Below are 17,120 nucleotides of genomic sequence, written 5' to 3'. Positions count from 1 at the left end.
CTCTCAGTGAATGTATGGGGACAGGGAGTCTTGCATCTTGCCTGGTATATTGTGGCATTTAGCTGGCATTCATGTGAGTAGGGAAATGATTGGCAGATTTAATATGGTATATGATGATGAGTGGCATAAATGAGGGAAGGGAGTCATGTGGACGAAAACTGTAATAAGTGGTTGTAAAAGGCCCTTAATCTTAAACAAGTGTAGTGTATTACTGGCCCACAGTAAGTAGGAGCAGGGGGGCACTCCATCTTGTCAAGTACAACTGGCATATAATATTAATAAAACATTTTATTAAACTATTATATATTTAACTCATGTAAAAGTCACGTGGAAGTGTGTATGTGTGTGTATCTGAGTGTGTGTGTGCTTGTCTTTATATATTTGTGGATTAGCCAGCCTCTTAGTGTGTATTCCTGTGGGTGCTTGTGTATGTGTGAGTGATGATGTATGTGGCTTCTTGTCTGTGCTTTTTGGGTGCCTGTTTGTGTGCATGTGGTGCCTGGTTTTGTGTATGTTGGTTCCTATGTGTATATGATATCTGATGGTGCTTGCGTGTCTGTGCGTGTGTCTGTGTCTGTCTGTGTGAGTCTTCTTGTATATCTGAGTGTATATTTCTGTGTGTGATTCTGTATGTGTCTGTTTCTGTGTGTGTCACTGTGTGTGTCTGTATGTGTTAGTGCCTCTGTATGTCCTAGTGTGTTTCTGTGTGTATGTGAATCTATGTTTGTGAGTGTGTTTCTATGTATGTGTGGGGGCCCTGATTAATGGTTTTGTAAGGGCTGCACAAGGATGTCAGTAGTATGTTAGGACTGTACATGGATGTCAGCAGTTTTCTGGAAATGTACATGATGTCAGCAGTATGCTAGGGTTATACATTGATGTTAAAAAAAATAAATATATATGTTTTTTTCCATTGAAATTCTGTTTTTAGAGCCTTATTTCTATCATTTCTTAGGTGCTTTACTTCCCTTGTAATTTAACTATTAGATATAGAATTTCATAGTGGGCAGGGTTTTAGTACTTGGGCCACTGAATTGTACTTGCCCCCTGGTTCCAAAATTGCCAGTCATCCCCTGCATTTTTATGCATTAGTTGCATTAGGGAGTTTCTGGTTTTAACATGTGGTCAGATTGTTTGGAAGCCTTGTTTGTGTGCTTGCAAGTATTTTATCCTGCCTGGGTCAGAATTCGGTCTAAACCAAAATCGCTATTATTTAAAAAGATAGATAACGCCTTTATTACCCATTCCCCAGCTTTGTACAATTAACATTGTTATATTAATATACTTTATAACCGTTTAATCTCTAAATTTCTGACTGTTTAAGCCACTACAGACAGCCTCTTATCACATGCTTTTTTTATTAGCTTTTTTACAACAAGAGACTGCTAATTTATGTGTGTCATATAGATAACATTGTGCTCTCTCCTGTGGGGTTGTGCAGGACACAGCACTAACTGGCTAAAATGCAAGTCAATAGATAATAAATAAATAGCCCTGAGATAAGGGGACTGTCTGCAGAGGCTTAAATACAAGATATTAGATACTATTCTAATCGTCATTGTGTAACCGGCTAATTTAATCGTAAATTTAAGTTACCTCTATTAGGTTCATATATGTGCTTCTCAGGCCTATCATAGCCACTGCCTCACTAGCCTCTGAGCTCACTGCACGTCACTGATATATATATATATATATATATATATATATATATATATATATATATATATATATATACAAAACACGGAAGGGGACTGCACTCTCAGACCGGACCGGGTACACATCTTATGACCCTGCAACATGCTCAGCCCTGGGTACTCACTGGCACTCACAGGAAGCTGTGCTGTCCCCAGAGTCACAGGCAGTTAACCCCAGACAGGCCTGGGTGCAAGAACCATAGGGAAAATGCCAAAACAAATTTATACAACACACTGAGAAAGTCCAGCACTCACTTACAAGCTCTCAGCTAAGATTAAAAGCAAAAATTGAAGGGTTAGTTACCGCATTTGGCCAAATGGGACAAGCCCAGGTACCTTCCAAAAACCTGGGACCCTAAAACAGCCACACAATGCAAGCTCTCAATCCAACAAAATGAGAACAAGTGAAGGGTGCACTGGCCACTGGCTTATGTAATCACCCCAGACATATACAAAACACGGAAGGGGACTGCACTCTCAGACCGGACCGGGTACACATCCCATGACCCTGCAACATGCTCAGCCCTGGTTGCTCACTGACACTCACTGGAAGCTGTGCTGTCTACAGAGTCACAGGCAGTTAACCCCAGACAGGTCTGGGTGCAAGAACCATAGGGAAAATTACAAAACAAATTAATACAACACACAGAGAAAGTCTGTCTGGCCTAGCACTCACGGTTACCATTTAGTACCGGGGTGCACAAAAAAAAGATCCAATAAAGAGGAAGGCACTCTCCGGATTTATTTATATATATATATATATATATATATATATATATACAGGTAGCCCTCAGTTTACGCCAGGGTTAGGTTCCAGAAGGAATGGTTGTAAATCGAAACCGTTGTAAATTGAAACCCAGTTTATAATGTAAGTCAATGGGAAGTGAGGGAGATAGGTTCCAGGCCCTCTCAAAATTGTCATAAGTAAGACCTAATACATTATTTTTAAAGCTTTGAAATGAAGACTTTAAATGCTAAACAGCATTATAAACCTAATAAAATAATCACACAACACAGACTTCACTTGCATTTTTCTGCAAACAGTTCTTTCTATGCATTCCAATCTGGACTGATTTCTAAACAGGAAGATCTTGTTCCTTTGAAATCTGCTCGATAGCTCAGGTCTAGTTAAACTGATTAATTTCAGCTTGCTTGGCTTTGCTGCAACACAAGCGGACAGCTCCACTTATTGGCTATTTTAATAAATGCACTGCTTCTCAATGCTTTTTAATAGCAGTCACATGACTGCAAAAAAAGGTTGTTATTCTGAAATGGTGTAAATTGAACCGTTGTAAAACGAGGGCCACCTGTATATATATATATATATATATATATATATATATATATATATAAAAAATACATATATTTAAAAATAAAAATAATTTTTTTTTCTATGAAGAACATAGGTATTTCAAGTATTTCTATTTTTTTTATATGGTTAAAACAAATATAATTTAGATTAAAAAGTAAAAAAAAAATGTTTAGTCTTTTGCATTGTATAGATGTTGACCTTTATATTTAAATTGAATAAATGTAGCGGTAATTTTTTGTTACATAGAATTTAAATTTACATTAAAGACTTGAAAATGTTTTTTTTAAAGGATGTTTCTGTCCTGAGTAAAACTACAATTTGTCTTTCATGTTGTTGAAAATATGCCCTGGTCCCAATAGAACAGTGGTATTTGTCTTTAAAGGGACATCCAACACTTTGAAATTGTAATTTAGTTTAGTTTATGCAAACATTTATTTAAAACAAATCAGCTTTTATATATGTGCAAGCCAAGTTTCTCTACATTGAATGGCGCATAATTTAGTTTCAGAAACTGTTGTGAGAATTGTGTTCATGATAACAGAATTGTTATACATTCAGGGAATCTCTAAATAGCATTTTCTTCAGTGAAAGAAAGCTTGTCATCTGATATCCTATACTATGGACCCTCTTTTTTTTTTATATATATTTTTATTGAGGTTTAATACAAAAAATTACAATTAGGCAATAATTCCCATGTCATGCAAATACAAGGAGAAGAGACCACATCAATAACGAAGAAAAATAAATAATAGAAGAACATTGATATACAGACATGTCAAAAAAGGAATACAGATATTATCTAGGAATGTAAATAAAAAAAAATTCAACCTCATGTTTTCTATTATAGTGAGCCCCCCTTAGAATATGATAAAATAAGAAATATAGCGTTTACCCCCAGAGGAAAATAGAGGCCGCTCTTGGACCCCCTGGAATATTAACATGTCACAGTGGGGGGCATTGGGGAGGGAGGAAAATAAGAAAGTGGGCCCCTCTTGGGCTCAATATGTGATTTAGAATGGTAATAACCAACACTTAAGTATGATGAGTTACTAAAACAGGTACCAGTTGCTATTGGGCCTCATATAAGGGTATCGCCTGAGGAGATATTCTCCTAAACTATTAGTAAATTACAAAAAAGGCTGTATGGGGAGAAAGGTGCAGGTATATTAGGAATCCTATGTCTCATAAAGGCTAAGTAGATATTGTTTAATCTTGTTGTTAAAACTTCAATGCCATCTAGTGGAAAGACTCTGTACCTATGTATACATATAGGAGACAATAAACCTATTTTGGGCACTGAGCAAGTTGTAAATTGGTTACTACGTGGCTTATTACAAAGGAGTTGGCACCGGTCACCGGCACACTGATATACTGACATACAGATAGGTGTTATCATATAAATATTTGCATGAACTTTAACCAAAAGCAGGGAAAGTATTGACAGACAGTACAGCTGCTAGCTGACATTAGACTAAGCCCCCATTCTAAAGTATTACAGTAAATCTGAGGAATATTGTAATAGCATGGGCTCCATTAAAGTGACTTAACCTCCTTCCCGCAGTTAATGCTCCAAAGCAGATCATACCAGTTCACAAGAGTCAGCATACAGCCGGCCCATAACTCAATGAGGCAGTTTCCCGTTTCTTTTCCACAATGCATACCCAGCGTGATGTCAGGCTTGCTGGGGCATGGGATCGTGACTATGAGCCCCCAGGGTCAAAAGGCTGGCAGAAATAAAGTGTGTCTTTACGATCAAAGGGCTGGCACAAAGTTCCCTGAGAGGTGTCCCACTCTGATGCTCTGTTTCTCGATCTCGCTCTTTCCAGAGAGAGACTATAGTGTACAAAAGGGGATTTCATCGCCGTGACCCAACCCAAGCCTCCGCAGTAGTGTTCACCGCACGGTAAACAGGTTTTATCCAAAGCTGCTTCTGTTCCCCCACTGTCACCTTCAAGCCGCGCTGTTCCTGATACCTCCTGCTGGTATCACTGATGTTCTGTGAGCAGTGAGTCGTTCTAGGCTGGAGGATGCGATGTTCACTGCAGCTCTAACTGTACTCACCGTTTCATTTGCGATCAGCAGCTGTTTGGAGGTTTGTATCGTTAACCCGCTCATGACCAGGGCGTCTTCCAGGCATTCATCTGCCGCTGAAGGGTTCTTTACAGGAGGGCACAAGTTTGGTGCTGCCTTAGCCGGAACTTGGGCTTGGGGTAGTAGGCTTGATAAGCTAGGAGCAGGCTCTTGGAGACTTGTAGCTTTGCCAGTTTTCTCTGGTGGGTCTATTGGCATTAGATGGTGATGTCCAACTTGTCTAGCTAGCAAACGGAGTCCATCCCACTCAGCAGCCCAAGTCTGTTGTAACCTCTCATGATGATCATTTAGCAGCCTTGTAACGGCCTCCAGTATCATTTCAGTGCTGGACGCCAACTTTAGTAGGTGCGTGCGTGAAGAGAAAGGCTCTTAATTCTCCTGCTATCTGTCGAGTATAGCAAGGATGGTACTGTGTAATCATAGGTAGTGTTGGTTAGTAAGTGAAATATATTGTTCAGTGTCTGTGCACTGCTTACCCGGCCTGTAGTATTACCGGGGGGGGGGGGGTTGTTGAGAGCCTCTCTGTGAAGAGCTTGCCTTAGCCTCAATGCTACGGATTGGTGTGCAACGGTGGTATTCTCAAGAAAAATACTTCTTTCAATTTGTCTTGATCTATAGAGTCCGTATATAGGGATAATATAACTGGATAGTCATTTAATTCACTGGTAATAGGCAGATTATCAGTGATCCACACAGAGCTACCAATATTGCTACCATTCAAGGTGCTGCCCAGAGACACGCCCCCTATTTCTATTTTTATATGTGTGTGTGTGTTTGTATGTAAATATCTATGTATGTGTGCACATACATACAGTATTTACACATATATACATATACACATACAAATACATATACTGTATATACACTTCTTAGTTCTTCACAGTCAAACACCTTGACATATACTATATCCATCTTAAACCCTTTTTAAATATTTATTTCAACAATAATCTTATATTTTACATGTACTTTATTTTAATATGTTTTACATGTGTTTTGTTAAACTTTTATTGTAGCCCTAGCACTTTACTTCAGATCTCAGGTGAAGCTAACTTTTTTAGCGCTCAGGTACAACACAGACTGAGTAGTACTGCAGATTAGATTGTGAGATTGCATGTGAATAATATTAATAATTTATGTATCTCAGTACACAAGCCATTCCCATGGCACAGACTCAAGAATATTCCTTTAAATGACGTCATCTAAGATGGCGTCCCTTGAATTCTGATTGGCTGATAGAATTCTATCAGCCAATCGGAATTAAGGTAGGAAAAATCCTAATGGCTGATGCAATCAGCCAATAGGATTGAGCTGGCATTCTATTGGCTGTTCCAATTAGCCAATAGAATGACAGTGGGTGGTGGATTTTAATGTTGGGGGGGTATTGTAATTTATTTTACAGGTAAAAGAGCTGATTACTTTGGGGCAATGCCCCGCAAAAGCCCTTTTAAGGGCTATTTGTAATTTAGTTTAGGGTAGTGCTTTTTATTATTTTGGGGATTAGATTAGGTGTAATTAGTTAACTCTTGTAATTATTTTATTATTTTCTGTAATTTAGTGGGGGTTTTTTGTACTTTAGTTAATTTTATTTAATTGTAATTAATTGTAGTTAATTTAGGGAATTAATTTAATTATAGTGTATTTTTAGGTGTAATTGTAACTTAGGTTAGGTTTTATTTTACAGGTAAATTTGTATTTATTTTAGCTAGGTAGTTATTAAATAGTTAATAACTATTTAATAACTATTCTACCTAATTAAAATAAATACAAAGTTGCCTGTAAAATAAAAATAAACCCTAAGCTAGCTACAATGTAACTATTAGTTATATTGTAGCTAGCTTAGGGTTTATTTTATAGGTAAGTATTTAGTTTTAAATAGGAATAATTTAGTTAATTATAGGAATATTTATTTAAATTATATTTAAGTTAGTGGGTGTTAGGTTTAGGGTTAGACTTAGGTTTAGGGGTTAATATGTTTATTATAGTGGCAGGGGTGTAGGGGGGGCAGATTAGGGGTTAATAAATATAATGTAGGTGGCGGCAGTGTAGGGGGGGCAGATTAGGGGTTAATAAATATAATGTAGGTGGCGGCGGTGTAGGGGGGGCAGATTAGGGGTTAATAAATATATTGTAGGTGGCGGCATGTGGGGGGGCAGATTAGGGGTTAATAAATATAATGTAGGTGGCGGTGTAGGGGGGGGCAGATTAGGGGTTAATAAATATAATGTAGGTGGCGTTGGGCTCCGGGAGCGGCGGTTTAGGGGTTAATACATTTATTAGAGTTGCGGCGGGGTCCGTGAGCGGCGATTTAGGGGTTAATACATTTATTAGAGTTGCGGCGGGGTCCGTTAGTGGCGGTTTAGGGGTTAATACATTTATTAGAGTTGTGGCGGGGTCCGTGAGCGGCGGTTTAGGGGTTAAACACTTTATTTAGTTGTGGCGGGTCCAGGAGCGGCGGTATAGGGGGTAAAACAGTTTAGTATAGTGTGGGTGTTTAGTGACAGGGTAGCAAGAAAGCTGTGCAAAAGCCGAAGAGCAGCGAGATCGATGACTGTTAGCCAACAACAGTCCGCTGCTCATCGCTCCGTACTTGGTGCGCAGCTTTTTGACTGCTTTTTTGATAATTTTGGACAATGTATTCAGGTCCGCGGCAGCGATGTTAGGCGAACTTAGGCGAGTGTATTGGTGCCGTTGAATGCAGGTAAGTTGACGGCTTGTTAAATAGAGGCCATAGTGTGAAAGTGTGAGAGCAACAGATGGCTGCATTGTAGCCCCAGGTTTTTACATTGGACAACCCTGTTACAGCATGACCTAAAGATAGTCATAGCGTTTTCACAATCTGATCATAGAAGCCTGTTGTGCAGTATTCAGAAAAGCACCTTTGTTACTGACCTCTTTTCATGCTTGGAGAATTTGAACTCTAGATGTAATTTTTAGATAATTTAGAAAGCTTTTTAGGTAGATCCAAGTATAGCTTGTAACTTCTTATTTCTTTTGTTTTGTATAAGTTTCTGATCTTTTTTTTAAGGATATACATTTAAAGCTGTAAATGTCAAATTATTACAGTAGTATTTGGTCTGAAATACATCATATATAAGCTCTGAAATATTGCACATTTATTGCTACCATACACCCAGATTACAAGTTGTGCGCTAAACCTGGTGCATAAATACTGCTAAAAATTTAGCGGTACCGCACTTTCAATAGCGCTGCCATTACAAGTTACAAACAACCCTTCTTGTGTTATGCGTTATGATGTGATAACCTCCATGCTACACAAAAGCCAAGTCCTGACTTGACGTGCTCGTGTACGTTTTCCCCCATAGACATCAATGTAGAAAAAGTGTTAGAAAAAAAACTAACACCTGTGATTGCGGAATGGCGATCGCTATAACGCAATCCCCATTGATGTCTATGGAGACAAGACGGCTATGTAAAAACCTAACACCCTAAAATAAACCCCTAGTCTAAATACCCCTAATCCGCTGCCCCCGACATCGCAGACACCTAATAAAGTTATTAACCCCTAAAGCGCCACCCCAACATCAAATAAAATCATTAACCCCTAAACTGCCGCCCCCCTACATCGCCAACACTAAATAAAGTTATTAACCCCTAATCCGCCCCCCACATCGCAAATACTAAACTAAACCTATTAACCCCTAAACCGCAAAACACCTACATCGCGACAAACTAAATGAAACTATTAACCCCTAAACCTAACACCCCCCTAACTTTAAATTAAACTTACAATATAACTACCTTCAAATAAATAAAAACTTACCTGTGAAATAAAAAAAAAAACCTAAGCTTAAACTAGAAATATTACTACGGAAATAAATAACATTACAATTTTTTTTTATAAAATTACGAAAAAAAAATAAATCTAAAATTACAAAAAATAATAAAAGAAATTATCAAAAAAAATAAAAAAAAATAAACCTAATCTGATACCCCTATAAAAACAAAAAAGCCACCCCAAAATAAAAGAGCTAATGGTATTTTGTTGTTAGCTTAGGGGTTTTTTTTAGTTTGGGGTGGCTTTTTTTGTTTTCATAGGGGTATTAGATTAGGTTTATTTTTTTTTAATTTTGGATAATTTCGTTTATTATTTTTATAATCTTAGATTTTTTTTATTTTTCGTAATTTTAGACTTTGTTTTTTTTGTAGTGTTAGGGTTTTTTATTTTTGGTATATATATATATATATATATATATATATATATATATATATATATATATATATTTTTTTTTTTTAAATGTGGAGGTTTATTTATAGTTTTTTTTAGTTTTTTTTATTTCACAGGTAAGTTTTTATTTATTTGAAGGTAGTTATATTGTAAGTTTTATTTAAAGTTAGGGGGGTGTTAGGTTTAGGGGTTAATAGTTTAATTTAGTTTGTCGCGATGTGGGGGGTGGCAGATTAGGGGTTAATAACTTTAGTGTCGGGGGCGGTTTAGGGGTTAATAACTTTAGTGTCGGGGGCGGTTTAGTGGTTAATTACATTATTTAGTGTCGGCGATGACAGGGTGGTGGTTTAGGGGTTAATACTTTAATACTTTAATTTAGTGTTGGCGATGTTGGTGGGCGGCGGATTAGGGGTTAATAGGTAGTTTATTGGTAATACGCGACTTGTAATACGGGTGAACTGAATATTCCGCTCACAAAGGCCACATTTTTCAGCGGTGTAGTCGTACCATAACAGTTGTAATCTAGGTAAAAAAAAGGTGTATGAAAACACAAGGCAGTTACAGGGCTGTTGAATAATCCTGATGGGAATATTTGTAAACAGACATTTTATGGGGAATATCTTAAAGTTTTTTCTTTCATGATTCAGATAGAGCATATCATTTTTAAAAACTTTCCAATGTACTTCTATTGTCAAATTTGCTTCATTCTCTTTGTATCCTTTGTTGAAGGAGCAACAGTGCACTACTAGAAGCTAAGTGAACACATCTGATGAACCAATAACAAGAGGCATATATGTGCAGCCACCAATCACCAGCTGCCTCTGCACATTGCTGCTCTTGAGGCTACCTTATATATGCTTTTCAACAAATTATACCAAGAAAATGAAACACATGAGTTAGTTTAACTAAATTGGAAAGTTGTTAAAAATGTTATGCTCTATCTGAATCATGAAAGTTTAACTTTACTTACCCTTTAAGGGGACATGGAAGTCAACCCTTCATAATTCAGATACAGCATACACTTTAAAAAGACTTTCCGACTGACTTCCATTATCAAATTCTCCTCTTTATTTTGGTATCCTTTGTTGAAGTTCCTTTCCTTGAGGGCATATTGGAGTAGGTTCAGGAGCATGCATGTGTGATGAGCTCTGAATAGATGCAGTATTTTCAGAAATGTTTCTATCAATCTAATGCATAAAGTGCTCAAGTAACATGCACACTCTTGAGCCTATCTCAGTATTCTCTAATGGAAAAGACCAATCTTTCAACAAAAGATACCAAGAATAATAGGTTTGTTTGATAATAGAAGAAAACTGGATCTTTTATTTAAATTGCATGCTTTATATAAAGGATGAGATTTTAATTTTGACATTAATTTGGTTCTGTCTTTTTAGCCAAGTATCGCCAGAAGACGTTTTATTATTACTATGTGCAGAGTTGCTACCAATTGCTATTTTTAACACTGGCCATCATATCTAATAGTTTCAGTAATCTATGACAATTTCTTAAAGTGCACTTTAAAATACAGTTACAATTTGAACAAATAATTTCTTCAAATGATCTGGAACTGACTGTTTTATTGTATATCCTTTTCTTTCTAAGGATTGCTGCGCAGAGGGCCAAGTATTTGAAGGAGAAGAATGAACAAATGTTGTGCTTTAAGGGCGCTCTGGACACACAGGTATTAAACCTTTAAAAGCTAAATCTGTATTTGCATTTGCAGACGGTTTTGTGATTTTATGGAATTAACATATTCTCCTGCTGCTCCACCGCATCCGTGGGATTACTTATATAATAAAGACTTCCTATTTTCCATAGTAATTCCGTAAAGATTGCATTTTAAATAAATATGTAAATAGCTTTCCTGGGCATTAGAAGAACCAGAAAGTGCTGCCTCTCTGCAATTGATAGATAAGTAACTGAGCCTACCCCACAGTAGTTTTTTTCTATCTGTATTTTATTTTATTTGCAGAGTTTTTTTTTAATTTCCTTATACTGATTTTTTTATGTACAATATTCTATTGTATTCTATTCTATGTATAGTATTCTATTGTGTGAGAAGGTGCATTGTATAACTCTATTATCTACATCAGTGTTCCTCATCCTTTTTGTAGCAAGTACCCCTCTAGGCTTTCTTTTGATTTCTATGTACCCCAACTGTAGCACAACTATTATTGATCTTTTACATAAGCAAAAATGGAAATTGTGTATCACTTGATTTCACAAGCTTGAGTAAATGTATAGTAATCAGATATTTGTTTTATGTTTTCCGGAATTTAATATTTAGCAATATTACAACAGAGAATAACATAAAACACTTAAAGCACAGATATATAGTCCATTGATATTAATAATTGTATGCAATTAATGTGCTTCTTACATTAAAACAGAGGAAAATAAACTATTTTCTGCATGATGAGGAAAGTAATATTCATGGTATCATCTTTCTATTTTTTATAACCTTTTTATGCACAGTTTATCTGTCTCGTTTTACTGCGGCACACTACGGAATGATGCACTTTACCTATTTCACACTGGCACATTTATCTGCCACTTGGTCACAGTAATACACTTTCTCTGTTCATATCAGTGAAGCACAACTCCAGCCCTCATATGTCACTAACAAGCCAGAATCTAAGGTTTTACTAATTTGAGATCAATCAGTGATTGAGCAGTGGTTCAACCTAGGCAGGGAATACTCATACTCTGCATAAATAAAAAGAGAGAAGCGCTCAACCTGGGAACGAACAATAGCATAATAGCTTGTTCTATGGCTAGTTACCGCCCTAGAAGCAGCCTCTTTTTGCTCAAAATGTGCCTTTCACAGAGAAGAACTTTCCTGTTGCATATCAGTCTGATCCTGACTTCACAGCAAAGTCCAGCCCCAAAATACTAGGTAATCCCTCTCTGAACAAGAGAAACAGCAAAACCCAAACGTACGTTTCGTAATTCTTTTATTAGAAAAATAATCATATATGCATATATACAAAATAAAATCATAATAACAAATGCAAACAAAATATCTCTTGTTACAAAACTGAAATATTGACCCAAATTTTTGTCATCAGAAAAAAATCAAAATGCAAACATTAAACTTAAATAATCACACAAAATAAAATTAAACATATTTCAAATACAGACAAAAACAAACTGGAGGGAAAAAAAAAAAAAAAACTAAATAATCCAATCCTTCCACTTCTTTGTCTTCCAGATGCCTTCAGAATCTAATTCCCCATATCGCCTCCTATCAAAAGAAAAATACAAAAACAACTTCCCACGGATCATACCCACACAATTACCTACAGTAACTACCTCTTTCTTAAAAATTAAAATATTACGAACATCCCACAACACCTCCTTCACACAACATGCCAACAACCATATCAATCTTGCTTTCTCCTTTTCCACACCACTTCCACACAAACCATACATCATCATATTAAAAGTAAAAAACTGCACTCCAGTCAAACCCTTAATCATCCTTTTCAAACTTCTCCAAGCATCCCTAGCATACTCACAATTCCAAAACAAATGAATAACACTCTCGCTTTGAAAACAACCATCTCTAGGACACACTTCTGAAGCCACTAAACGACGCAGTCTCTGAAAATCCCTTGTTGGCAAACACTTATGCACACTCATCCAACTAATATCTTTCTGCCTATTCATCAAATACTTATTACACACATTTTTCCATACCAACACACATTCATTTTCATTCAAACCCCCAATCAACTCAAGACCTTCCTTCTTCTCCAACATTTTCAACACCATTCTGTTTGCACACCACATCTCCCTACTAACATTCTCCAAACCATATTTTTTAATCCAACATTCCACCCTTACATAAAACCACGGAACAGCAAAACATACCGGTTTCTTTCTATCAATCTCAAATAAACCATATCGTCTTAAAACATTTCCACAAGCATACTTTACCATACAACCAGCCATGATATCCTTACCACTCAGAACCACACACCTACTAACATATTTCACAGCCAAAAATCTCTCCACATTTGGAAAACCCTTACCACCAACATTCTTACTCTTAACAACAACATCTCTTTTCAAACGCTCCATACCAGAACTCCAGAAAAAAGAAAACAACACTCTCAAAATACTCCGAAAAATCCTCTCAGGTGGCGGAAAAACTAAAGCCAAATATAACATAATAGGGATCAAAACCGATTTAATAACTAACATTTTCCCTTCCAAAGATAAAGTCCTTAAAGACCAAAACTGAAGTTTTCTACTCACTTTATCAAAAACATTCTCCCAACTTTCCAAGCCTTTCAAATCCACATCAAATTTCACACCCAACACCTCAATTGCACCTTCAGTCACAGGCCATCCACAAGAATCAATGTCCCTATCATTACCAAAAACTTTAACTTTACACTTATTCCAATTAACTCTGAAACCACTTGCCATACAAAAACATTCAACTAAAGTTTTCACCCTCTTCAAACCAGCCTGAGTCTCACATACCACACTCACATCATCCATATACCCAATCACTTTTAAACACCTTCCATTACTACCAGGAACACTCACACCTCTAACTAATTTATCCTTCCTCAAACTAGTTAATAATGGCTCAATGACACATACAAATAACACAAGAGACAAAGGACATCCTTGACGCACTCCAGATTTAACACAAAATTCCTCAGTCAAAAAACCATTCACCTGGACTTGACTCACAATATCACTATACAAACATTTAAACCATCCAATAATCTTACCAGAAAAACCTAAACGTTCTAAAACATGAAACATAAAATCATGCACTACCCTATCATACGCTTTTTCAAAATCCACAATAGCAACAGCAACAGACCTCATCCTCTCCCTCACATACCATAGTACATCACGTAGTAACAACAAACTTTCAGAAATCTGACGCCCAGGAACAGCACACACTTGCTCTTCACCCACAACCTTACCAATCACTCCACGCATTCTATTTGCCAACACATTTGCAATAACCTTATAGTCAACATTCAACAACGTAATCGGCCTCCAATTCCTCAAATCTCTCTTATCACCCTTTTTAAATAACAAAACAATCAAACCTTTCCTCATTGAAACAGGCAAAACATTCATTCTAAAAACAAACTTACAAACATCCAACATATCAACCCCAATCAAATTCCAAAAACAAGTATAAAATTCAACAGGCAAACCATCACAACCAGGTACCTTCCCATTCTTAAAACTCCTAACAACCTCTGCAATCTCATCCAAACTTAGATCCCTTTCTAACAAATCGTTATCATATTTTTCCAACTTAACCTCAATGTTTTCCAACAACTCATTTTCCAATAAAACATCTCTTGTTTTTTCTTTATACAGCTCACTGTAAAACTCATGAACTTCACGCAAAACACCATCCGTACCATTAACTTCACACTCAACCTTATCAAATACACTAACAAAACCAGTCTTTCCTTCAAAAGCTTTCTTAAAAAAATATTTACTACAAGACTCATCCTTTTCAATTTTCTCCAATCTTGCCATAAAAAGAATTTTCTTTCCTTTTTCATGCATACACTTTTTAATTATCTTTCTTTCTTCAGCAATTTCCTCATGCACATTAATACCACAATTTCTCAATTCATACAAATACAACAACCTCAGATACCATTTATCATACAACTCCCTTTCCATTCTAGCTTTCTCACAGCCTTTCTTAATAAAAAACCTCTTTATTTCCACCTTCAACCATTCCCACCACATAAGCACATTACTAAAATCACATTTTCTTTCACGCCACCTTTCATACATCCAAACAAACTGACGCTTAAACTTCTCATCTTCTAACAAATCCACATTCAGTTTCCAAACACCCTTACCATACTTGATCTTTAAATCACAATTCACCTTACACATCAAAAGGGCATGATCCGTAAAGGGCATCCGCTTTAAAGAAAAATCATCAACACATAAAAATTTAGATAAAAAACAAAAATCAATTCGAGATTTTATCCCACCACTATCACTAAAGAAAGTAAAACCCTCCCCTGAAAAAGAAACAGACCCGAAGGCATCCTTCAAACCGAAAGATTTAAGCAAATCAAGTAAAAACTTCCCTGAGCTATCCACCCTACAATCACTCCCACCCTCTCTGTCCCCATTCTTAATAATACAATTAAAATCCCCAACCAAAAAAGTTGGCTCTCGGCCTGGCAGAAAAAACTTTAAAGTTTCAAAATTAAGCAAACGTTCTACCCTATTTGGAGAAGCATATACATTAAACAAACGAAAAACAGTCCCACAAAAACTAAAACTAACCAAAAGTACCCGACCTGGGACAATATGAACTACATTAAGTATAGAAAAACTAAACCCCTTAAACAAAACTCCCACCCCCCCATTCCTATCAGAAGAACAAGACCATACTTTAGGACCATATTCCCAGTCAGCACATTTAGGATGTTCAGAGAGACCACATTCCTGCAAACAAAAAATATTAGCAGAACATACAGATAATAATTTAAAAATTGCAGCTCTCCTTGCTATAGTTGTCATACACTTGACATTAAGGGAAGAAATGGTCAGAAACATCACAAAAATAAATTAAAGAAAAACAAAAAAAGAAATAACATCAGGACTTCTTCTTTCCTTTCTTTTTCTTAGGACTCAAATGAGATCCTTTAAATCTGCCTCTGTGACGTTCCGACCTCCTAGGCTCCCCCTTGCCAGCCTCATAACCAGTAACTTCAGCAAGTTGGTTCACATCTCTTTTATCTAGATAACCAACAGAAGAGGCATCAGAAAAGTCACCTATACACTGGCTTGAGTCAGAAGGAATGTCTTTAGTAGAGACAGAAGGAAACTCTGAAATTAAAGAGTCAGCATCACTTGTAGTATCTGGATCTGCACCCTTAACTACTGGAAGATTCAAATCAGGACTCTCCCATCCATCAGAATCCGCATCTATTTTTCGCTTGGAGGCAGATTTTTTCCCTTCAGTGTCCATATCCTCCTCAGAACTAGAGGACACAACAGCAGACCAATCAATGTTCTCGCCTTCACCAAGAACAGCATCAGGAGCAGCATCACAAGATGACTCAGTGAAGGAAAAATTCTCTGTCCCAGGAACAGCAACAGTATCATCCACAGAATTGGGCAACAGGGCTTCAAGAACATCTGAAGCAGCTATCATATTAGATGTAGCAAGATCCACATCCTGAAGATGAGATTGGGCTTCCTCTACCTTCTCAGCCACAGGAACCACCACAGAAGCATCAGACACCTCTCCGACAGGGACCCCAACTGCAGATTTCTTACACAAAAGAGGTACTATAGAGTTCAATGCCTCATCAGAGACCTCCTCCTCATTCACAGATGGCTCAACTGCAACTGAAGATGTTTTTTTTGCAACATCAGCATAGGAAGGCTTCACTCTATCAAGCCCCTGAATCATCATCAAAGGACACATCCTGCACAGATGACTTGAAGAACCACACAGGTCACAGGTCCGGCGTTTACTACAGTGGGCAACAAGATGATCCTCCTCACCGCAATTTCGACATCTGGCACCTGGGCAATTTTCAGCAATGTGACCAAACAGGTTGCAACTACGGCAAAAAAGAGGCATGTCATCATAGTATAGGAAACCTCTATTTCCACCAATGGCAAAAGTCTGTGGAGGGTGTTTCTTTCCACCAATACCTAATTCATCTGGCACAAACCGCACCCAGAACCTGCGCTTTCCATTGAAAGTCCCAAACTGATTCTTCAGCTTGCTACCTCCTTGAACATCATCAAAGTAGCGACAAAGAAACAGACGAATTTCCACATCAGTGACCCAAGGGTTGTACATATGTAC

The 17,120-nt window shown here is 37.1% G+C and overlaps 1 protein-coding gene across 1 annotated transcript in view; it reads left to right on the top strand.

Annotated features, from left to right (window-relative positions):
* Positions 1-17,120, top strand: part of CCDC81 (coiled-coil domain containing 81) — a 188,270-nt gene that overhangs the window by 120,604 nt on the left and 50,546 nt on the right. The window contains exon 13 of the mRNA XM_053708642.1: positions 10,886-10,964. Coding sequence (XP_053564617.1) covers positions 10,886-10,964 — 79 coding nt within the window. The remainder of the gene's footprint in view (positions 1-10,885; positions 10,965-17,120) is intronic.

This window comes from Bombina bombina, chromosome 3 (genome assembly GCF_027579735.1).
Source record: "Bombina bombina isolate aBomBom1 chromosome 3, aBomBom1.pri, whole genome shotgun sequence".
Taxonomy (NCBI): Eukaryota; Metazoa; Chordata; class Amphibia; order Anura; family Bombinatoridae; genus Bombina; species Bombina bombina.
Note: the sequence above shows the minus strand (reverse complement) of the source record. Positions and strands in the feature narration are given on the sequence as shown.